Raw genomic sequence first — 25,295 nt, 5'->3', positions numbered from 1 at the left:
GATGCACAGAAACCTGACTTAGCTCAGGACACTGACCTATAGAACTTAATTTAACATCAATATTACAATGGAAGTTACGGGGTCTCTGACTCCTGGAACCACCTGAACCACAGAACAGCCTGGCTGTTTGCAGGTCCAGCTCTGACTTCCAGAATCAGAACCACAGGCTCTTCTGGCAAGAGCTGATGCATATTCTTGCTGTGCCCTTTCCTACCAAGTCTGAAGTGCACCTGCTTAGGCTACCTTACACTAAGGCACTGAAAGACCGTGGACAAGCTATGCAGTGGACACTGGGCATAGGGTTAAGCCTTCCTAAAGCCCAGGGCCTCAAATGTTTCTCCACAGACCACAGGCTAACGCCCAGACTTCTCGGCATCCATCCACCACTTTCCGACACACCCTCTGAACTTCAGCCTCGTCTAAATCTGCTCACCTACCCAGGGAATGCCTCCTCCGAGGAGCCCCCCAGCACCTCCTTGGGAGCTGTGTCCTGCCAGATCCTGTGTGAGTGTCACTAGCCTCCCTGAGGGCCTGGGTGTGCTGTTAACAGCCCAGGCCCCTGCAGAGCACAGTGCTGGTGCTTAGAGCACTAGCACCCCACGGATGAGTGAGGAACCAAAGCCTCGGGCTGGTGACAAACAGGTAATGGGACAAGAAAGGAACCAAAATGGCACCAATCCAGCTTGTTCAACATGTATGTCCACCGTGGCCAAATGTGCGTGCTCCCTCCTGGGGGTTGACTACACCAGACACAAGCCTATTTAACTAACATGCAGTCACTTTGCAGCTGGTGAAGCTGCTTTGAAAGCCTGGATTAGACACCAGATAGTAACAAATTCAGAGAAACAATCACCAAGTTTAAAAACTATACCAGGTGTTTTTATCTAGTTAAAACCCAGTGCTGGATTCAGATCGTCAATCAACACAACAGAAAAGATGCCCCTTTCCGGTGAGAGATATGTTTGCCTGGACACCAAACGTATGTCAGAGATGCACAGCAGACCATGTTAAAATCTAGTGACATGAGAAACAGTCACACACACGACTTCCAAGATCCCCAGACGACAAGATCTTGTCGTGTGCCAACAGCGGGCACGCCCAGCAGTCCGCACCTGCGCCTCCCCGAGGTCATTGTTCACCACCGTGAAGTTCAGGCCCAGCTCCTCCACATCGCCCTCATAGCTCTTGAGGAAGAGCAGGTTCCTGTACACCTCTGGGTCCAGCGAGGCCAGGTGGTGGATGTCCACGTCGGCGCTGGTGCCTAGCAGCTTGGACAGGAAGAAGCCTGCGAAAGGCAGCTCCACCAGCATGTTCTCATAGAGAGCCTGAAATGGGAACAAGGGTCATGGTCAGCGTCTCACAGCCATTCTTTCCACATCTCCTAAGAATAGACAGTGTGCGCCCTTGCCGGTAGCTTAGCTGGTTAGTGTCTTCCTGATATGCAAAGGTTGTGGGTTCGATCCCTGATCAGGGCACATGCAGGAACAGATCGATGTTTCTCTTTCAAATAAAAACAGACCCCCCCTTGCCTGACCTGTGGTGGCGCAGTGGATAAAGCATAGACCTGGAAATGCTGAGGTCGCCGGTTCAAAACCCTGGGCTTGCCTGGTCAAGGCACATATGGGAGTTGATGCTTCCAGCTCCTCCCACCTGTCTCTCTCTTCTTTCTCTCTCTCTCCTCTCTAAAATGAATAAATTAAAAAAAAAGAACACAGTGGGAAAATCTGTGGAACTGATTAAAATTAAAACAAACAAACAAACAAAAAAACCAGACCCCCCCCACCCAAACAACGTATGTCCAAATGGATATGTAACAGCATCCTAGGACAGCTTTTCTGTGTCATCAAGATGAGGATGGGAGCTAATGCTTGGTGAGCTTTGCCCTGGGCCAGGCCACCGCTGCCAAACCTGCACACTACGACGGAGACTGGCAAGCCTTTCCTTGTTCTGCTGGTGGATTGGTTTCCCAGGGCGGCCCTAACACGTACCACAAACCGAGTGGTCTAAAAACACAGAAACTTGCTGTCTCACAGTTCTGGAGGCCAGAACTCCAAGGTCAAGGTGTCTCAAGGCCATGCCTGTCCCTTAAAGCAGTGGTCCCCAACCTTTTTTGGGCCATGGACCTGTTTAATGTCAGAAAATATTTTCACGGACCGGCCTTTAGGGTGGGACGGATAAATGTATCACGTGACCGAGACAAGCGTCAAGAGTGAGTCTTAGACGGATGTAACAAAGGGAATCTGGTCTTTTTTTTTTTTTTTTTTGTATTTTTCTGAAGCTAGAAACAGGGAGAGACAGTCAGACAGACTCCCGCATGCACCCGACCGGGATCCACCCGACAGGCCCACCAGGGGGCGACGCTCTGCCCCTCCGGGGTGTCGCTCTGCCGCGACCAGAGCCACTCTAGCGCCTGGGGCAGAGGCCAAGGAGCCATCCCCAGCGCCCAGGCTATCTTTGCTCCAATGGAGCCTCGGCTGCAGGAGGGGAAGAGAGAGACAGAGAGGAAGGAGAGGGGGAGGGGTGGAGAAGCAGATGGGTGCTTCTCCTGTGTGCCCTGGCCGGGAATTGAACCCGGGACTTCTGCACGCCAGGCCGACGCTCTACCACTGAGCCAACCGGCCAGGGCTAGGGAATCTGGTCATTTTTTAAAAATAAAACATTGTTCAGACTTCAATATAAATAAAACGGAAATAATGTAAGTTATTTATTCTTTCTCTGTGGACCGGTACCAAATGGCCCATGGACCGGGTACCGGTCCGCAGCCTGGGGGTTGGGGACCACTGCCTTAAAGCTCAGGGGAAGGACCTCCCTGACTCTTCCAGCTCCTTGCATTGCCAGTGTTCTTTGGAGAACAGGGCTTGTAGCCACACCCCTCCAACCCCTGCCTCATCCCGTGGCTGCTCTGTGTCTGACCCTTCTCCTCTCAAGAGGCCAGTCAGTGGGCCTGGGGACCCATTCTCACCCAGTATGACCTCAACCTGGCTTGAGTGCTTTAGGGGGCGGTATCACAATTTAACCACCTTACCCCCCATGTGCCTCTGGAACACAGTGGGGTGCAGTGTGAGGACAAGCAAAGGCAGCTAGGCACCCAAGGGGAGTTTACATCACTTCTAATTGAAGAAACACTGCTCTTCTTCAGAAGTTTTCAACCGCTGAATGGAAAGCATCCTTAGCCCACTGACCACACGTCCAGAGGTGCGGACCCGACCACAGGCAATTGTCTGCCCACCTCACCCTAACGTGAAGAGGCCGGGCCTTAGACCTCTGGGGCATTCATCTAGATATTATGACTTAGTAAGTGGCAAAACTGGTACTGAAACCCACATTTTCTGATGCCCAGATCAACCATGTTTTCAGTCTCGAGTGTCTACTTTTATGTCTAAATGCGTCATTAGTTTTGCATTTATTTATAGTAAACTATAATTCGCATATAGTAAAAAAAAAAAAAAAGTGCGACTTACAAGTCCGGTGTGATGAATTACTCTGCTTGACACCTATGTAATGGCCACTCCGCTCAAGATGCCGGACATCTGCATGCCCTCCACAAACCGAGTCCCTCCCAGCTCAGCCCACTCTGTCATTGCCATAGATGGGTTCTGCCACCAGACCTGCAGACCTTCATGACTGGGATTACACAGTACATACTGTTCTCACACCTGTCTTCTCACAATATACTGTTTCTGAGGTTCATCTAGGCTACTGTTACTTTCACACATTTACTTGTGTTATATTTTTACCTGTTTACCCAGACATGCAGGTTACAGTGTCATCCTGATACACTAAGGTTGTGGGTTTGATCCCTGGTCAGGGCACATAAAAGATCAACCAGGAATGTATTAGTAAGTGAAATAACAAATTAATGTTTCTTTTTATCCTCCCCTCCTCTCTCTCTCTAAAAATCAATCAATAAATAGCGAGAGAGAGCTCTATGTGCAGTCACTGCAAGCCTTTCTGTGAGCCTGTGCTCTCATTTCCAAAATGCAATGCTTCTGTCCCAGGACCTCAGCAGAGGAAGGTTCTACTCAGGTCCCTCGGTCCCCAGTGATTAGTCCTGTCAGTCTGCTTAGTTTCAGATGTCCTGGTTGTCCTGTGGGCCTCACTGAGGCTGTGACTTGTGACCCCTGATGATCCGTGGTGCCAGGTGACACTAAGTGTGGGATTGCTGTGCCAACCCCCAGAGGTGCCCAAGTGAAGCAGGTGGGAGGGTGGGCACTGTGCATTTTCCAGCACCCAGTTGGCTCCCCAGTGTCGGCTGCAGGGGCAACAAGGAGTCAGTCCCCTGCTGCACAGCTTCCGGACACACCCGCATGCCATTTTAACAGAGGACTCCCTGGGAAGCCACAACTATCTCTTTTATCAAAATGGCTACCAAGCACAATAGCTTCCTGTTCCCGAGTGCCGCTTGGTTTCAGGCACTGTGCTAGCCCTTGGCACCAGCCACTCCCTTCCCCTTGCCCACGTGCAGTCTCCCATGGTAAGATGGCCTTTGCTGTGGGGACACGAAGTTACCGGGATCCTGAGACACTCCCTACTGCCCAGCCCAGCTGCTCACTGGCACGGTCTCATGAACTCTGTCTGGGGGACAGTCTATGACTCTTGCCGAGACGGAGGGACCCTTGCCCAGAAGGACAGACAGAAAGGACTTAGGACAGCATGAGGTCTGCTGTGATAGTCACACTTCTTTAGAACATCGCACTGCACACGGAATCTAGAACTAAAAACAGCACTTAATGAAACAGTAACTACCTTCAGAAGTCACTCTCCGAAGAGGCTACTCGCCAACCATGTCCACACACATCAGTGTAACATGAGGGGGCTCAGAGGAGGCAGGTGTGTGAGTGAGCCCACGATAGACAGGCATGGCTCCTCAACCTCCCAGCAAAGCAGCAAGTGCCACCAACACCCTGGTTGCAGCACAGCAGCAACCACGATAAAGTAACACACGAGAGTCTCCCGCCCCTAAGCCCCAGAATTGCTTACACGTACCCTGAGATCTACGCAGCAGTCCCAGCACCGATGGGACCGCAGGGAACTAGAAGTGGCTGGTGAACACGGCCCTGAGAGCAAGCACCCCAGTGCACCGGCTTCTTGTCCCAAAAAGCTCCTTTGCCATGGCAAAGGAGCTCAGGCGCACCTGTCAACTGCGGACTTACCGCATCCCTCCAGCTAAGACCTCGGGAAAACCCAAGTCCTGCACTTTGATTTCTGACCTAAACACTAACAATGTCCTAGGTACTTTTGAAAAGACGGCAAATGAGGACTTCTCACTGAGAGGTGGGAAAGAGCAGGGCTCCCAATCATGCAGAGCACTGTTCAGGTGCGCTTGGCGGAGACCAGAACCAGCAACTCTGTCCGTCCCACTACTTCTGGGTGACTGAGTCCAGAGCCAAGGGGAACGTTCGGCAATGTCAGCCAAACTGACCCCAGGTGCTGAGGACAGCCTTCTCTGGGCCATGGACTTCAAGGCAAGCTGCTGGGGTAAATCACCAGACCACCAGATGATCAATACGCAAGGTCATTGTTTGCCACTTCTGCATTTGGTGACAATATACCAGCGAACTTCGCTCAACAGAGCTGAGCTACCTGAATTTTAAACAGAATCCCGCTGTGACTCATAAAATGTAAATGCATAGGTGTAATTTTTTACAGAAGGCAGCTTTAAACCTTCAGAGCATTTAATATACAAGCACTAATAAATGATAGCACTAAAAACTATGATTGCATCAGCTAAATGGATTATAAATTCAATTTCCATAATGTATGCAACTGAGATACAAATGTAAGCATAAATCAAGGTATTTTCTAAACACAGGTTAATTATACAACTTCAAAAACTGCCTATTTTTTATGCAAAATAATCCACTTAGCATTTTTCATGCTGGCCTCCACTGCAGCCAGCGGACCACGCGGCTCCCGGGGCCCATCAATAACGCCCATCACGGGAAGTACCGATAGGTATATGGAAAAAACCTGTAATGGATTTTTCAACTGTCTGTCTTTTATGAGTGTTTAAAGCTAGAAATTGTGCCAAAATGATCTGAAATAAAAAGGATTAATTATCATAGAAGCCTTTTAATATAAGTGAGTGCAATTAATGCAAACTGTGGCACCATCAGGAGAACAAATGCACGCCCACCGCGGCCATTTCTGTTTGCTGCCAAGCGACGCCAGTAATTTACTACATTAAGAATCAATAAAAAAATAATGCTTTTCAAATGCACCTTTATCAATCTTCAGGTGGTTCCAAAGTGAACATTTATAACTTAATCTAAAAACTATATCAGCAATGTCTTTCTTAAAGGCCCCCTAATTGAGCATGAAGAAAACTTCATTTCAGATGCTGCTGACCTCAGAGTTTACAGGACAGAGAAATGACAAGGGAAGGAGTATGCAGACTGACTGGTACGGACATCTGGGAGCTGCCGGGCCACCCAACCCGTGTGTTGGCTATAGTGACGGCAGGCTCCCGGAGGGCCTGTGCACACCTGGTCTCTAATGCACGTGTTGACAGAGAGCACAGGGGCCCAGCCATGTAACAAGCACGGATTCGGTGACCATTGTGTCACACTGTGTGACAGGGACCACTCCACACTCTGGAGCTTTGAGTCCATAAATTCGTTTGCAAAGAAAGCTTTTATTCTCTTTTGGGATATTTCAGGCCTGTCCGGATTCTCTGCAACCTGCGGCCTTGGTGATCCAGCTCCAGAGACGCCCTGCCGGTTGACTCCTCTGACCCTGCCCACATGACCCCCGTCTGTTACTCCTTGTGAAGATCTGCACCATGACCACCACCCGGGACTGTGAGGGGCTCGGGCCAGGCCCGACAGTGGGCATATTTGGGCACCCTATGTTCCTTTAAACACTGACAAAGTTCAAAGTTGGGCGCTGTTCCTGATTCAGCAATATCTGCTGGTCTGGCAAAGCAGGTGCAGGTCCTGGCACTATGGGGAAAGCCCCACGGAAGACCCGACATACCCCAGGTGCTGGTGCAGCCTCCCCAGGGGGGCTTCCTCTTCCCGAGAGGCGCCTGTGAGCTCTGCTCTGAGACTGGGAGTGCAGGACAGGCTGGACTGCCATGTGCTCACCCCCCAGCACTGTGGGGAAGGGCTCCAGGATGAGAGCTGTCCCTGTTCACTCGTCCTGCCCTTTCTCCTCATGGGATATCCAGAGATGGACCCACCGGACAAAAAGATGATTGGCCAGCCAGAGCTGGCCCTTCAGAGGAGAAACTGGTCTCTGGCTCCTCCTGCCCTGCCCACCACATCTTTATAGAAGGTGAAGACCGCCCATCTTCATGTCCAAAAGGGATCGTCAATGAGATACACCCACATTCCCATGGCTTCCCACTTGCAGGGCTGACCAGAGACCTAGAGCAGCGGGTTCACGTCTGCTCTGAGAGGTACCAGGAGTATATAAAACAGTCCACCTGGGTCCCTCACACAACTAGGACCTACTTTTGACAATCAAAAGAAAACACTTTTCAGGTTTAAAAACTGCACTTTTACCAAACGGGATAGTAAGATTCTCGACTTGTGCAATCTGTTGAACTACCTGCCTTGAAATGAGAGGGTGTGGCTGTCCTACAGGGTGAAGGACAGTTGTCACCTGGCTCTGAGTGCCGTTCCCCGACAGCGCCACCTGGCTTCAGGTGGCCTCCCCACAGGCTTCCCCCACACTGACCTCTCTCCCTCCTCTGACCCTGCCTGGCTCTGTCCAAATGACCTCACCAAGAAACAGCTTCTGTAGCAGCTTCACTAAGGTACAACTCACACGCCTACAGCTCGCCACCTACACTGAGATGTGATGGTTGTGCAGTCATCACCCGGGCGGCCAGGCCTCCTTCCTCCCCTCCCTCCCACCTGGGCAGCTACAGGACCCTGCCTAGACACCAGGGAACCCGCGGCAAACAGCTTCCGCACTGAGCACGTGTCCCACTTCAGCCGAACTGTGGCAGGTCTTGGGCTTGTTCCATCAGCCACCCACTCATCAGATGGTACACACTTGGTCACTGCTGCCTATGGCCACGATAAATAACACTCCTGTGGACCGTTCTCTATGAGTTTTCGTGTGGACATATGCTGACTGGGTCAAAAGGTGCCAGCTCCACAGTTCTTGGAATGGCCCGTTGGCTGCCCCCAGTGGCTGCACGGTCCCTTGTCCCCACAGCGGGGCCCAAGCTGACCTGTCTCCTGATTCCACCCGCCTGGCCCGTGGGGGTGCCGTGGTTTCTCACTGTGGCTCTGACACCCACGTCTCTGATGACAAGTGACAGGGAGCCTCTGCATGTGCTCATGGTCACCGGCCTCCTCTGGATACACACTTGTTCGCAGCCTTGCTGTGTTTAACCTGGCTGTTTTTTTCACTGTGGTGGAGCTCTGCTCGTTTCGCAGGTTCGATCCCTGGTGGGGCACATACAAGAGGTCACCAGTGAGTGTGCAACTAAATGGAACTAAGTGCAGCAACAAATTGATGCTTCTCTCTCTCTCTCTAATCAATGAAAAAATTAAAAAAAAAAATTAAAGATGTTATTGATTTTATGGGGGTGGGGGTACCGAGAAATATCCACTCATAGTTGCTTCACTTCAGTTCATTGGTTGCATACTGCTTCTCATATGTGCCTTGACTGGGCAAGCCCAGGGTCTTGAACCAGTGACCTCAGCATTCCAGGTTGATGCTTAATCCTCTGCACCACCCCCAGGCCAGGCTTAAAATTTAGAGAAAGAGGTGTGGGGGGAGAGATAAGGAGAAAGACAAATATCGATTTGTTGTTCCACTTATTTACACAGTCATTGGTTGATTCTTGTATGTGCCCTGATGGGGATCAAACCCACAACATTGGTGTATCGGGACAATGCTCCAACCAACTGAGCTATCTGCCCAGGGAGCAAGTATAATTTTGCTTTCTATTTTATTATTTTAAAATTTTTATTGATTGATTTTGGTGAGAGAAGGGAAAAAGAAGAGAGACAGGAACATCAACCTGTTTCTGTATGTACGCTGATGAGGGACTGAACCAGCAACTTCTGCACTTCGGGATGATGCTCTAACCAACTGAGCTATCTGGGCTAGGGAGCAAGTTTAATTTTGAAGAAATAAAATAAACTTATATAGAAAACTATGACCTTGACTGCCCCCCAAAATTAATCTCCAGATCTGAGATTGCTTTGTTTTTACTTTAAGATTTTATTTGTTGATTTTTAGAGAGAAGATAGAGAGAAAGGGGGGAGGAGCAGAAAGCATCAACTTGTAGTAGTTGCTTCTCGCATGTGCCTTGACCAGGAAGCCCGGGGTTTGAACTGGCGACCTCAGTGGTCCAGGCTGAATGCTTTAGCCACTGTGCCACCACATGTCAGACTGCGATTGCTTTGTTTATAAAATTTTAAAACTTATTTATTGATTTTAGAGAGAGACAGGAAGGAGGGAAAGTGAGTGCAAGGGAGGGAAGGAGAGAGCAAGAAACATTGATTTGCTGTTTCATTTATTTATGCATTCATTTGTTGATTTTTTCCCCCATTTTAGAGAGAGGAGAAAGAAAGAGAGAAGGGGGGAGGAACAGGAAGCATCAACTCTCATATGTGCCTTAATCAGGCAAACCCAGGGTTTCAAACCGGCGACCTCAATGTTCCAGGTCAATGCTTTATCCACTGTGCCACCAGAGGTCAGGTTCATTGGTTGATTCTTGCATGTGCCCTGACCGGGGATCAAACCCACAACCTTGGTGTATTGGGATGATGCTTTAACCAACTGAGCTCCTCGGCAGGGCCTGAATACTGTTTTTCATGTACAACAACATAAACATAATTGTTAGTATGCTATAAACACAGGCACGATTGTCCAGAAAGGGCTAAGGTTCAAATAAAGTAATCATTTGTAAATAACGCTCTCTGACCTTTCTGCTTCCAAAGAGAGTTGAAGGTCAACAAGAGCATGCTCCGAGGGACGGTCCTGACAGGGGTGCTCAGTGGGCATGCGTGTGAACCTGCCGACACCAAGGCAGGCTGCACTGAGCACAGAATGATCGAAGACCTGCTGATGCTGTGTTTAAAATCCAAGGGAAAAGACCTATTAACTCTGGAGATCACAGCACTTAGTTTGATGACAATCAGATGAAGAGGCCCAATCTCAATGACCCTTAATGAGTCTGGGAGTACAAACAGGATGTGATGAAAGAGACAGCCTGGCATTTAAGAACCAAGGTAAATTACTAATACCCACCACTATCTACAGTTTCAGAGCCGTGGCAAATTCAGTGAACACTTTATAAAAGGACTCTAATGACACCCAATAAATTTTCCCAACTCTCAAAAATCTCTGGATAAACTGCTAACCACACTCTCCGATACCTAAGGGCACATTGAATTCTACTCAAACACAGAATTATAAACTTATACTGATGTTTCACAATCTGCTAATTAAAAACTTGAACTACATGACCAAGATTTTATCAAATAATCTGATTTATAAGCATTCTGTTCCAATTAAATCAATATTCTGAAGCAAGGGGCGGGGGGAAGAGCCATTTTCAAGTAGAATTCAAATAGGATAAAAGATTTCCTTCAATAAATATTCTGAACTTAACTGGCTTAAATGGACCCAGGTGCTTCTGTCGGTAGGAAAAAAAGTTCAAGATGACATTACCACATCTGTGAGCTGTTTATTTACCCCCTGCCCAGGCCTGATTTATAGGCGATAAATGCAATCCCGCTGCAGCACAGGCAGGAATCATCTGCTAATGGAACCCCTAATTGAGGAGTGACCAGTGCCATGAAGCAGCTCTTCCCGGGCAGGACCGCTCCCGAGGACCTCTCTGCACTCCATCACAGTAAACAATCACTAACATATGCATTAGGGAAAATTTAAATACATTATGACCCAATAAATACCATAGTCCATCAATATATAATTTCTTCCCTTAAAGATTTAGTGTTCAGACACAACACTATTAGTGCCGTACTACCACACTCACTCAGATCCAATGATCTCCAAAGCGCTGGTACTAAGTTTAACCATTTGTGATCAAGTAATAACCAGAGACATGTTAGGAGCTAGTCATCCTTCAGGGATTTCCACGCAGAAAATTATGCAGGTCTTAAATACTGTAGGTTAATATTAGCATCTTCAAATGATTGCCGTTTGGTTACTGGTTTTCTCTAAACCGATCATTATTTGAAATATCTTCACTGAGCAATGAGAATTTACAGAAACGCCATCCTTGGAAGAAATGCTTAGACCCCAAGTTCCCCTGCCTGCAATCCAGTTTAAAGAGAGACACACTCCAAGCAGAAGAGAGTGAGGCGTCCGCCATCCCCCGAGTCTATGGCACCCCGAGGCAATGCCTTCACCAGCTACCCATTAGTTAAGAGAGGTGTCAGTCCTGGCCACTCCACATCAAAGAAGCTAACCCGAACTCTGGTGAACCTGGGCCATCTTGTGTCTCTAGCATCGCCAATATTGGACATTTTCCTGAGGTTGGATTTGGGGAGCTAGAAGGGTTCTGTCTGCTGCCTGCTGCTGCACAGTGTGAGAACCCGTGTGGTGAGGAAGTGTTTCAGGCCAGTCTAACAAAACCAAAGCTCACCTTCATCACTACTTTAAATTTATTTCCATTATTATTAACTTGGCAGGTCCTGGGGCTTGTTTTTTGTTTTTGTTTTTTTAACAGAGAGAGGGATAGGTAGGGACAGACAGACAGGAACGAAGAGAGATGAGAAGCATCAATCATCAGTTTTTCGTTGCTACACCTTAGTTGTTCATTGATTGCTTTCTCATATGTGCCTTGACCGGGGGCCTTCAGCAGACCGAGTAACCTCTTGTTGGATCCAGCGACCTTGGGTCCAAGCTGGTGAGCTTTGCTCAAACCAGATGAACTCGCGCTCAAGCTGGCGACCTCAGGGTCTCGAACCTGGGTCCTCCGCATCCCAGTCCAACGCTCTATCCACTGTGCCACCGCCTGGTCAGGCCTGAGGCTTGTTTTAACAGAAAGTACTATGGCACATCACATGTCACAGGTGTCTTGGCAGGGCACTGTGGAGCGCGTGTCCTCGCGGGCAGATGAAGGAGCCGTAAGGGCTGACCAGAGAGCCGGCCGGCGGCCAGCAGACTGCTCTAGGAGGAGAGGTGGCGGCTTCACGTGGAGTCAAGGGAGGAAATAACCGCTGGAAACTGTGCGACAGAATCTGACGCCAGGCTGACGTTGGAACTCAGTGAAGTGACAGGTGCCCATGGCCTGACAGAGCCCATGGTGACAGCGGTGAGGTTAGGCTGGAGCTGTCTCTAAAACTGAGGGACACTTAGAAGCAACACGAGAGCAGCAGCAGCACTGGACTCTGTAGAGTAATGGTCACCAGGTCCACGACAGTGCATCTCGAAGGCATCCAGGGGAAGGCAGTGTCTGTCTCCAGGTCAAACTGAGGCCCTCCCACTACCCTGTTTTGCTAGGCTGCAGTTCGTCACCCTCTGTCACTAACAACACACACATACACACACACTCACTGCAGGCCTACAGTGATCAGAATGGTAAGCACTGGTGTCAGGGACGCAGAGATCAACAAAGGACACAGACATCAACGAGGGGCACAAAGTTCGGAAAGAAACCTCCCACTTACCACTCACTGATTCTCAACCAGTGGTGTTGGGACAAGTGGGTGTCCACATGCAAAAGAATCCAGAACCCCCACAGCATTCACAAAAATGAACCCAGACTGGGTCAGCTCCAAATGGAAGAGCTGAATCGACAAAGTGCTTCAAAGATTCCCAAGGCAGAAGTCTTTGTGACTAGAGCAGATTCATGGTGGCTGAGGGCCGTGGGGCTGGGGCAGAAGAAGGGGTGGCTGCTCATGAGTACAGGGCTTCTTTCTGGGGGGACAAAACTTCTGAATTAGACAGTGGTGATGGCTGCACACCTCAGTGAATATATTCAACAGCACTGAACCGCACTCTTTAAAAGGCTGAATTTTATGAAACATGAATTATATTTCAAAACAGCTGTGTGTGGAAAAAAAAAACAAAAACAACAACAAAAACAAAAAAACAGCTGTGTGTGTTTTTTTTTTTTAGTTACAAAGAGCACAATTCGCTCCACAGGCAAAGATCTTAACCGGGCAGCGAAAACAGCGTGCCACAAGGGCACCAGGGCTGGTCACCACGCACCTCAGGAATGGCACCCATACCCTGTGAAAGAGGCCCCAGAGAGCCCCTTCCACCACAAGAGCACATGGCAAGAGTGCCAGGAAGTGGCCCCAGCAGACGTCACCAAGTGGCACCCTCCTCTCGGACATGCACGCTCAGTGACTGTGAGATATGAGTGTCTGTTGTCTGCAGGCCCCCGGTCTGCTGTGTTTGCTACAGCAGCCTGAACAGGCCAAGACAGACGAGGACCATCCAGCTCAGTGATGGCGGAGTTGGCATCAAAGGGTAGCCTTGCTTGCTTTGACTTTAATGGATGGGAGTGTTCTGCAAGTTTCAACATTAAATAGGAAGTTTCCACTAGGTTACGTAAAGATTTTCCTTCCATTTAAAATAACGAGTAAGCTGCATTTCTACAGATGGTTGGAGGTGTAGCATTCTGGCTACTAGAGCATGACCCAAGTACCATCCTCAAGTGGCTAATTTCCACAGAATCTACAGACAACATATGTGACAACCATACTGCATAACATGGTTTTCCATCTCTCAGCACTTTAAATTATATAGAACCTGAAAAGAATCACTTAAAAAAATTTTCCCCGTTGATCTGAGAGAAAGAGAGAGAAAGGGAAGGAGAGGGAGAAGCATCAGCTTGTTGTTCCACTCACTGACTGCTTCTTGTGTGTGACCAGGGATCGAACCCGTGACCTTGGTGTGTTGGGATGATGCTTTATCCACTTAACCACCCATCCAGGGGCAAAAGAATCACTTTTAACCCTAGTTAGCAACAAGAGCAGCTGTGAGCAGACACCTATGGACAGTCCACACCTCTGTTGGTGGACAACTACAGCCAGACATCTATGAACACAATCACAGTACGTCTCCCATGTTCTCCACACTATCCCAGTAACATTTTAGTATGTTAAGTGCTGGGTACATCAACTACACACATGAGCTGCAGTAGTCAAGCAGAAAGCACTCTTTAGGTTCATCAAAATAACTTCAGCGACTCTGACGAGCTCCTCACTGAAATGGCTGGCAGCCTGCAGACACACCGCGTCAGCCTCTGTGGCCAGAGACCACGCCCTGCGACGTCATTACCTTTCCAAGCATCCTGCCCAGGAAGTAGTAATGCCTGGCAAAGGAGTCTCCCACAAGCATCTGAGCAGCGGGGTTGGGGTACAGAAGCCCCTCATTCGTTGTCTTGAAGAAGCCCTGGTTGGGGTTGAAGCCCGACTTCAGCAGCTCATTGAGAAACTCCCTGAAGATGCCACCGCCATCTATGCCGGCCTCGTCCAGGCCATGTGCGTTGAGCAGGTGGACGCGGATGCGCTTCTTCAGGTCAGGCTCTGGGGGGAGAAGGGAGAAGGGACAAAGTTTTAGAAGAAAGCAGTACGGTGAGCTGCGGGGAGGGAGCAGATACCTGAATGCCAGGCTCAGAAGCAAACCAGTGAGACGGTGAGGGCTGATCGTGTCCCTAGGCCGACACCGGAGGAGGAAGACCCTCCGCATCCACACATAAAGACGGGGCTGCAGCATGGGGTGGGGGGGTTTAGAAGAAACAGTGACTGCACTCAGGCTGGAGCTGAGAGTCTGCACAGAGCAGAACACAGCAGCACAGGGACTTTTTCAGAGCAAGACCCAGACACCTAGGGATCCTGTACTGTTTCTATGGACAAGATTAGACACCTATCCGTTAAAAGAAAAAGCACTCAAAAACACCGGTGAGGGAAGCTCTCAGGAGGAGACCAGCATAGGTCAGCCCCTGCCCCAGTCACTGTCACCACAATAAAGGATGTCAAGAGCTCTCTGTGGCCATCACAACTCTACGGCTGTCCAGAGAAAATGTCCCTTCCCCGGTTCTCCATGTGGACAATGCCCAGACCATGTGCCCAATGACAAAGGGAAGTCACTGCACTTATGAGCTCCTCTGGGTAACCTTCCGGGTCAACAGGGCTGACACCCACACTAGAGAGCTACTCTGAGAAAATCGACACCCATACAGGATGGGTCTGCTCTGTGACGAGAGGACATAGGGGACCAGCATACTGACTGTGTGTAAGGGAGCAGTCAGCACTTCAAGCCCATTTCCTGTAAGTAAACTCAACATTCAAAGGGACCATTTAATTTTGCTAATTTGCCTAGCAAAATACCAATTCTAACACATGGTTTAAAATGTCTAACAAGATTAGAAGACATTTATAAATATTTAAAGCATTAGAACACAGATTATACATCCGCTGAGAAGAATTTTCCAAATCCTTTAAACTCAACGCAATCATCAGTCTGTACTTACGGAGTTGGACTAGGATCACCTTTTGAATAATTTTTAAGCTTAAGGACACACTAGGGAATCTGGGGTTTGTTATAATTGGGCAGTAAGGTCTTAAAAGATCACCTACATGAGAGCGTTTTAAAGCTACACTCGTGGTCAGCACAAGTCCTGATTTGGGCGGCCGCGCTCACGCTTGCTGGTACCTGCAGGGGCCCCAGTCTACCAGTGTGGATGCAGCTGGCCAGGCCATCCAGCTGTTGCTGTAGCCTCACCTACAGCCTGTCTCCTGTTCCTGCATCCTGGGTCAAGTCCTGCCTCTCACAGAGCCTGCCCACATCCACCACACTCAGCTCCACTCTCAACACAGGCCACTGCGTCTGCTCTCTCAGGTTCAATCACAGCATCACAAACATCTGCTAAGCACCAGTTATGTGCTGAACAAAGGACAGGATTCCATCCAGACGGCGAGCCCTCACCCGTGAACTGAGTCACGAGAGAGCCAAGTCATGTAAAGACAGAGAACATACACACAAAACCTGGGCAGACTCACGGGGATCAGGGATGACCGCCTTCCTCCCACAGGACAACAGGATTAGCTCTTTAAGAAAACAAAACCCCCAAACAAGAGGTTTTGCTTCCCTAGCAGAAAACCCCACTGCCCCCTCTGACAAAGGGGTGCTCTCTCCCATCTGACACATTTGACAACCGCCAATCACCCCCTACCCCTGTGGCCCGGGCCCTGCCAAGTTTTCCCTCTTAATCTCCTGCATTGATTTAACATTGATTCAATGCAACGTCATGGATTCTACATTCTTAAGTTAAAATTATTAATACATAAGTTAATAAAACTTTTAACACTGGGTGTCAAACACTAATGTAACACAAAACGTGTCACTGACCTCTAAATGCTGTCCAAATTATGGCTACAATGTAATTTCTTTTTCTGACAGGACTTGCATCAAAGCACACTACCTTTTTATGGAGAAATGTAGGTTGCAACGGTGTTAGCTTTAGTACACTTAATTTAGCTCACGAGGTAGAGCATTTACATACACACATAAGAATATACAAAATGCAGCCTGTAACCGGCTGCTCACCTGCACTGTTAGAATGACAGGTGTCTCACTCAGTGTAGACAGACATTTGGGAGTGCAGGGGGTGGGTTTTCTTTTTTTTTTAAATTTATTCATTTTTAGAGAGGAGAGAGAGAGACAGAGAGAGAGAAGGGGGGAGGAGCTGGAAGCATCAACTCCCATATGTGCCTTGACCAGGCAAGCCCAGGGTTTCAAACCGGCGACCTCAGCATTTCCAGGTCGACGCTTTATTCACTGCGCCACCACAGGTCAGGCGGGGGGGTGGGTTTTCTTGCCTTAAAAAATGCAATATGTGAAAGGATTATGTTGCAATAATTATGTGTCAATCTTAGGAATCCTACTTGATAACACACATATCCCAAACTTGAACTGCTACATTTCAGTTTCAAAAAGTCATTACATAACAAGATGACAGACACTAATTTTTTTAAATGATTACCTTTTTTTGTAAAATAATTCCCCAGCCTTCCCCTGCCAAACAAAGCAGAGAGGATAATGCATACCATTTTCTGGGGAAAGCTTGTCATAAGCATCTTCATAGATATAATTTCTTCTTATTGTGACATTAATTCCGTCCAGAAATGGACCCTCTCCTTGAACTTCCTGCTTATCTGCATAAATCAACCTCTGAAAGATCTAACAGGAAAAATTGTAAGGTTATCTGACACACACACAAAAATTTTCATTATAAACATAAGCAACCAAAAGAAAAACTGCTAAATAAATTCTAATGTTTGTATCTCCATAAATCCTAAAGGCCAGGGTATTAAATATTGATTTTATGCTTTATCTATAAATGTGTAATATTTATGCAGCATTTCTGCTCCTTTTCCCATTTTACAACTTTTAAAAAATCTCATCCTACAGTGCAGGAGTCCCCAAACTTTTTACACAGGGGGCCAGTTCACTGTCCCTCAGATCGTTGGAGGGTCGGACTATAAAAAAAACTATAAACAGTGCTCGCTTCGGCAGCACATATACTAAAATTGGAACGATACAGAGAAGATTAGCATGGCCCCTGCGCAAGGATGACACGCAAATTTGTGAAGCGTTCCATATTTTTTTTAAAATAAAAAACAAACAAACAAACAAAAACTATAAACAAATCCCTATGCACACTGCACATATCTTATTTTAAAGTAAAAAAACAAAACGGGAACAAATACAATATTTAAAATAAAGAACAAGTAAATTTAAATCAACAAGCTGACCAGAATTTCAGCCTGCTTTTGGCTAATGAGATGGTCAATATGCTACTCTCACTGACCACCAATGAAAGGGTGCCCCTTCCAGAAGTGCGGCGGGGGCCGGATAAATGGCCTCAGGGGGCTACATGCGACCTGTGGGCCATAGTTTGGGGACCCCTGCTATGGTGTACTTTGAGGTTTTTCTTTTGTAAACCCTTCATAAAAGCCCAGGTTGGAGAGGGAAGAAGAAAACAGCTTTGTATAGCTACGCGTTAGTATCAGTAAGACTGTCTCCATAGAGATCAAGTTCATTATGATTTCTGATGCTAAAACTCCAGCAGAGGGATCTTGGGAATTACGCACAACCATGTGTGCCCGCTAAGTGTTCTCATGAAAAAGCACTAATAGCTTTAGAAAAAACGCATTCTCGTGTTTATCTTGTAAAAATAATGTGCCCTCCTGAAGTCATTACCAATATAGGCCCTAGTGGTTCATAGAGATTTGCTAAGTTGGTTAGTACAAACAAAACATTTTAAATTATACTTGGAAACAGATAACATGTAAACAAAGTTGTGTAGATTAGTCAAAATCATCAGGCAAAAAATGAAGGTGCCTGTCCATCTTTTTTTTATTTTATTTTATTTTATTTTTTCATCTTTTTTTTTATAAAGTACTAGTTTTTTAATGAAGTATTAAGTATCTTTAGCTCAATGTACAGAAGCATCTTCTCAAAATATCTGCATTTTCAAAAACAATGCAAAATTTACTAGACAGAAGCACATGTCATTGCTCCCACTGAAAGAAACACCCGCCATCCCTCTGGGAGAAACAGGCGTACCTTCACCCGCTCCTCGAACGGAACTACGAAGGGCAGTTCTGTCAGGATGGCGAGCTGTCGCTCCTCAGACACAGACAGTGGTGGCGACTCCAAACCCACTGCAACACATTTGCAAACCTTCGTTAGGTATGTGCACTTTCCTTTCCAGACTCCCAAGGACACGCACTGTCTGGTTCAACCTGAAGACATTCCAGAAAGGGCAAAGCTGAGGGACTAACACAAACCGCAGCTGCCCGGGGCGGGTTGGGGCTGGGCTACCAAGGAGCTCAGGGTAGTTTGTGGCATGGTCATCAAAAACCACACAACAGCCCATGGAAGAGATGAGTTCCACGGTCTGTGAATGACCTCCCATCGACCCGAGGTTAGAGAGAGCTCACCGTCCAGGGTGGACTGCAGGGGGCCGATTCTCCCCATCCGCCGGAACCTCCACACGTGTCTGGCAGCCGGCACGTACAGCTGGGTGACCTGCGGGACCAGCAGCCCTGCTCAGTATTGCCCATGCGCTGGTCCATGCTCTCCGTTCCCACGCAAGCTGATGGAGGTTTACGTTTAGCCTTTCTGACACCACATCCTTTCTGGGTGACCTGACCATGCCCTCTCAGGCTCACTGTGTGACTGTTCTCGAAAACCCTGACTGTTCCATTGACTGACGTATAAGATCAGGACACAGCAACCACCATTAACATGGCTGCTTCACAAAGCAAACACATCACACTTAGAAAGTTAAAAATTTCTTACTATTACCAAATACTTTCTTGTAATTGTCTAAAAAATTAATTTGTGTGAATTTTGCAGTATCCAAATAAGGTTGGTAGTAGTCTGTCTCTTAAATCAGTGGTTTTCAACCTTTTTACATTTGGAGACCAGTGAAAATATGAGAATTATTTCAGGGAACACTAAGGAGAAATCATCCTGAGCATAAGTGATTCGACTGACATCACTAGATCTATAACCTTCACACAACATCAGGGTGGTTCACTCTTTCGCGGACTGGAACCTCCCATCCCTCCAGCGACAAAGTGCTCCACACTCGTCTTGCCTGGGTCTTCCCCAGACCGGGACAAACCACTGTGAAAACAACTGTTTCTGCTGGGTGGGAAGGTTGTGGAGAGGCCTACCCTGGGCACTGGCCGGGGTCACTGGCACAGGACCTGTCGTGCTGTCTCAGTTTGGCCAGTGGGTAGAGCTAGAAGCCATGTGCGTAATTTAATTTCGTGCAGACACAGTAATACTTCTGAAACTGTTCCAAAACACCATTTTCTTTAATGTTTTGGTGATAACCCTTGTATCTCTTATACCCCTATTCTCTGCCCCCATCTCCAAGATGCTGATATGAATGTAGTCATGCCTTTTTCTGACGAAAATGAAAACATCTTGTGTCCTTTGTTAAAGTTAACTTTTAAAAATATGTTATTGAATTACTTTAGATGTAAATGTTAGTAATAATCAAATTCGTCTATTCCTTTAAATTCAAAGATAACCTCCATTTCTTTTAAGTATTTTATCTATACTGATACAGATAAAAACAGAAATCTTCTTTAGCCCCAACAAAGAATCATCGAGGTTTAATACACTTGTGGTTAAAGGTCCCAGGTTCAAAATTCCGAGGTCACTGGCTCGGCTGGAGCCCCCTGGTCAAGGCACGGATGAGAAGAAATCAATGAACAACTAAAGTGACCCAATGAAGAGTTGATGCTTCTCATCTCTCTCCCTTCCTCTCTTTTTCTCTCTCTCTCATTAAAAAATAAAAATAAAAAAGTAAAAATCAATAAACTCAGTGTGCATCTTTTAGTCAATGAAATTGCCAAATATTTATCATGTGACCTAAGAGTTAAAATTAAAAAGTTACTGTTACTACTTAGTTACATAATAAGTAACAAATTAAATAACGACAAAGGACTCATTATTTATTCCCCCAGGATAAAAACTGAAAATCTATGTCTAAGGAAAACTATTAAAAAATGTCTATCATTAGCACCTTATCTGCTCTGATGTCTTCTTGCTCTGACAGCCAGTGATTGGGGGGACAGAAGTTTCTCCTTGTGTCCCTGGACTTCAACATCTTCACCAGATTGGTGATGACCTGAGGAGGAAGAGGAGGAGCATGTTACACAAACATGCCCAGAAACTGCTCCCAGTCGGAAGTCAAAAGGACAACCCAAGAGTGTGTGGGCTTTGGACATCAAGACCTGGTCGAGGCCCTGGCCGGTTGGCTCAGTGGTAGAGCATCAGCCTGGCGTGCAGGAGTCCCGGGTTTGATTCCCGGCCAGGGCACACAGGAGAAGTGCCCATCTGTTTCTCCACCCCTCCCCCTCTCCTTCCTCTCTGTCTCTCTCTTCCCTTCCCGCAGCCGAGGCTCCATTGGAGCAAAGTTGGCCCAGGCACTGAGGACCGCTCCATGGCCTCTGCCTCAGGTGCTAGAATGGCTCTGGTTGCAACAGAGCAACGTCCCAGATGGGCGGAGCATTGCCTCCTGGTGGGCATGCCGGGTGGATCCCGGTCGGGAGCAGTCTGTCTGACTGCCTCCCCATTTCCAACTTCAGAAAAAAACAAAAAAAAAAAGACCTGGTCGAGGTTACCAGATCAGTTTACAGAAAGGATCTCATTCTGTGACCATAAGAATGTGTTGTGGTACAAAGTTGTCAGTTATCTGCTAACAAAGAGAAAGAAATTAAACACAAGCATGTGCAAGGGCTGATTTTCAAAAACTACAGAGGAGGCAGGAATGAAGCTTTGAAATATAAACTTGGCAATGTCACCAGCTCACTTGGGCAACAATGAAAGACATCTCTCCAAGTACAGCAATTTCATTAACATTTTCCCCAAGGTAAAAACAGCCTTTCTCGTCTTCTGAAAAACACAATATCCAGCGTGCTGGAGGAAAAAGACGCATTCTCACATTCCAAAAAGAAGAACAATTTCACTGTTTCCCGACCTAAGCCTGGAGTTAGGTCTCTTTCCATGGCAGCCCCACACACACTCAGTCTCCCTTTTTTCATGAAGGCCGCCCCCTGCCCACACTCCAGACAGTATACTCCTCATGATTCCAGCTCAGTCCCTGGTCACTGTTTCCAGGGAGCGTCTGTTCCACTCCGCTGGGAACCAAGCTTCCTAAGAACAGAACCCTGCTACCTACTGGAAACCTAGTAGGTGCTAGAGGACTGACCTGGGAGTCAATACTAACTGTGAGTTTTATAACATATGATCAATAAGATCTAACAGCACTGTCTATTTAAAAAGACCTGAAGTTCTGTATTAGATGGAAAAGATAAAGCAACATAAAATTATAAATTCAAATTTTTAAACCTTTAACATCAGGACCTGATCATACAACTATTATGTTGTTGAAGTGAAGACTCTTGATGGTGTTTCTAAAAAACTTAGCCAGGCATGTGTACACTCTGCTTCTGATTAAGTAAAAGCTAATTTGGATAAGGAATTAGAATAAAATATAATTTGGATAGGAATGGTAAAATTAGGGTAATGTGATAAATTTCCAAATACATGCACCAGACAAGTAAGACTGCATAATCTCAATTGTTAAAAGAGATTTCCCTTTAATCCCACAATTGCCTGACCAGGTGGTGGCACAGTGGATAGAATGTTGACCTGGGATGCTGAGGACCCAGGTTTAAAACCTCAAGGTCTCCAGCTTGAGCATGGGATCACAAACATGATCCCATGGTTACTGACTTGAGCCCAAAGGTCGATGGCTTAGCTGGAACACCCCCCCATCAAGGCACATACAAAAAAACAATGAACAACTAAGGTGCTACAAATATGAGTTGATGCTTCTCATCTCTCTCTCTTCCTGTCTGTCCCTCTCTCTCTGTCTCCCCTTCTTCCCTCTTTGGCAAAATAAATAAATAAAAATAAAAAAGCACTTGTTATCTGAAGTTCAAAATTTAACTAGGTGATACGTACTTTATCTGGTAAATCTGGCAATACATTTTTAGAAATGTCGAATTCCTTTTTTATTTTTTATTTTTTATTTACAGAGACAGAGAGAGAGAGTGGGATAGATAGGGACAGACAGACAGCAATGGAGAGAGATGAGAAGCATCAATCATCAGTTTTTTGTTGCGACACCTTTAGTTGTTCATTGATTGCTTTCTCATATGTGCCTTGACCACGGGCCTTCAGCAGACCAAATAACCCCTTGCTCGAGCCAGTGACCTTGGGTCCAAGCTGGTGAGCTCTGTTCAAACCAGATGAGCCCGCGCTCAAGCTGGCGACCTCGGGGTCTTGAACCTTCGTATTCCAGTCCGACGCTCTATCCACTGCGCCACCGCCTGGTCAGGCAAATTCCTTATTTTAAATTCAACGGAGAACATTACCTTCTTCATTTAAACTATTTTTCTTCTAAGTTTTACAGAAAAATATAAATTTTAAGAAACCATGAAAATTAACTGAGTCCCTTTTATGATGTCAAAACACCTCTACAGTCCTTTTCCCTGTATTCATTTTCAGTATTACAAACTCAACTGCCATATGACTATTTCATACCAAAACAGCAAAGTTTATGGAGACGGTCACTAAAATTTACAGAAACTGACTAAAGACTGTAAAAGGTAAGAAAAACCAGAATAACATTATTTTTTGAGAGAGTGGGGGGTAGGGAGAGACAGACAGACAGGAAGGGAGAGAGATGAGAAGCATCAATTCTTTGTTGCAGCTCCTTAGTTGTTCATTGATTGCTTTTTCATATGTGCCTTGACCCGGGGGCTCCAGCAGAGCCAGTGAACCCTTGCTCAAGCCAGCGACCTTGGGCTTCAGGCCAGCAACCATGGAGTCAAGCTGGCACTCCATGCTCAAGCTGGTGAGCCCATGCTCAAGCCAGCAACCTCAGGGTTTCAAACCTGGGTCCTCAGCATCCCAGGCCAATGCTTTCTATCCACTGTGCCACCACCTGGTCAGGTTGGAGTAACAATTTTAAATTGGATCAAAAGATGGCCAATGTGGAGATCAGAGACAGCTCTGGTTCAGTTAATTCCACCCCATTTTCTGGCACAGATAGGCCCACTAAAGAAACTGGAGACTTAAGGTGTAAACAGGACCTAGGTCACAGACTCCCACGCAGGACCACTGCCACCAGCTGTGATCTCATTTATTTGAGATGTTGCCAGTTAATAACTGTTTTTAACTATTTCCTAAAAGACCTGCAGATACAGTTAGGCTTCAGAACCAGAGAGCTGGGGACACAGAGTGAACCAGAGGCCAACAAGTGAACAGGGAAGGAGCCAGCACAGCAACACGGCAGACACGCCACAGCACTGTGCTGACCAGACGTGTCCTGTCCCATCCCGGGTTCTTTCAAGGCGGATGTCTGATCGCTGTGGCACTGCTCACAAGAACCACACCCCACCCCGACAACTGCCCAGGTGACAAATTCTAAATGAACAGGCACTGATTCACAGGACCCTGTGTAATTAATGACCCTGGGAAGTCTTCTTTAATACTATATACATTACTTCACCTACTGAGTGTGTGTGTGTGTGTGTGTGTGTGTGTGTGTGTGTGTGTGTGTGCGCGTGCGCGCGCGCGTGCATGTGGCTTAAGGCTACTGCTGTCAGAGTATGGTATTTCTGAATGAAGATCACTGGTGTTTAGTTATATTAATGCAACTAAAACATCTAGTCTACATTTTGAGAGTAAACTGGAAGTTCTATGATAATATAAAACAATAATCTCTTTTTACCTAAAATATGATATGTAAAATATGGTAAGTAAAATCAAACTCCTTAGGTAATGCTTGACGAAATTCAACAAAGTATAGCCTGACCTATGGTGGCACAGTGGTTAAAGCGTTGATCTGGAACGCTGAGGTTGCTGGTTCAAAACCCCAGGCTTGCCTGGTCAAGGCACATACAAGAAGCAACTGCTAATAACTTGATGCTTCCTGTTCCTCAAGCCCTTTCTCTCTCTCTCTCCCCTCTCTATATAATCAATAAATAAAATCTTTAAAAAAATTCAATACAGCCCTGGCCGGTTGGCTCAGTGGTAGAGTGTCGGCCTGGCGTGCAGAAGTCCTGGGTTTGATTCCCGGCCAGGGCACACAGGAGAAGCGCCCATCTGCTTCTCCACCCCTCCCCCTCTCCTTCCTCTCTGTCTCTCTCTTCCCCTCCCGCAGCGAGGCTCCATTGGAGCAAAGATGGCCCGGGCGCTGGGGATGGCTCCTTGGCCTCTGCCCCAGGTGCTAGAGTGGCTCTGGTCGCGACAGAGCGACGCCCCGGAGGGGCAGAGCGTCGCCCCCTGTTGGGCGTGCCAGGTAGATCCCGGTCGGGCGCATGCGGGAGTCTGTCTGACTGTCTCTCCCTGTTTCCAGCTTCAGAAAAATACAAAAAAAAAAAAAAATTCAATACAAAGTATAGAATACAGCACATAATGTACAGGTACTCAAGTGCAGCAAATGTATAATATGGTACATATACATTAAATGAGATATTTTTAAAAATCTGTTTCACAATGAAATGAAGTATGAGAGATACTGAAAAAGCCCGTGCCGTGAGAACAGAACCACAGGACCAGCATACGGTTTCCACGGAGTTGATCAAACATGTAGCATGACTACCTGGGAGCCCCACGGCACCTGTCTCCTAGCTCGGCTTTATCTCACTGTAACGAGCTGGTGTTTGCCATGTCCACTGTATAACAACACAAAACAGCAGGGACTCAGCTCAGGCGCAGTTATGACCTCAGCACAGGGCGCAGCCAATGTTCCTGGGGTCAAGGCTGCAGGTATTTTTTTAATTTATTTTTAAAAATTTTTTTAATTT

At 47.0% G+C, this 25,295-nt stretch overlaps 1 protein-coding gene and 1 non-coding gene across 3 annotated transcripts in view; one reads left to right on the top strand and one right to left on the bottom strand.

The window, feature by feature from the left end:
• Nucleotides 1-25,295, bottom strand: part of UBE3C (ubiquitin protein ligase E3C) — a 76,150-nt gene that overhangs the window by 14,132 nt on the left and 36,723 nt on the right. For both annotated transcript variants that reach the window (XM_066385636.1, XM_066385638.1), the window contains exons 14-19: nt 20,498-20,602; nt 18,897-18,984; nt 18,520-18,617; nt 16,998-17,130; nt 14,227-14,474; nt 1,113-1,325 (exon numbers count right to left, since the gene is read on the bottom strand). In XM_066385636.1, the coding sequence (XP_066241733.1) occupies nt 1,113-1,325; nt 14,227-14,474; nt 16,998-17,130; nt 18,520-18,617; nt 18,897-18,984; nt 20,498-20,602 (885 nt within the window). The remainder of the gene's footprint in view (nt 1-1,112; nt 1,326-14,226; nt 14,475-16,997; nt 17,131-18,519; nt 18,618-18,896; nt 18,985-20,497; nt 20,603-25,295) is intronic.
• Nucleotides 17,451-17,557, top strand: LOC136407257 (U6 spliceosomal RNA). Its single transcript, XR_010751814.1, has one exon. It is a non-coding gene; the product is annotated as a U6 spliceosomal RNA (small nuclear RNA).

The sequence above is a fragment of the Saccopteryx leptura genome, chromosome 5, assembly GCF_036850995.1.
Source record: "Saccopteryx leptura isolate mSacLep1 chromosome 5, mSacLep1_pri_phased_curated, whole genome shotgun sequence".
NCBI lineage: Eukaryota > Metazoa > Chordata > Mammalia > Chiroptera > Emballonuridae > Saccopteryx > Saccopteryx leptura.
This window is presented reverse-complemented; position numbering and strand designations above follow the sequence as displayed.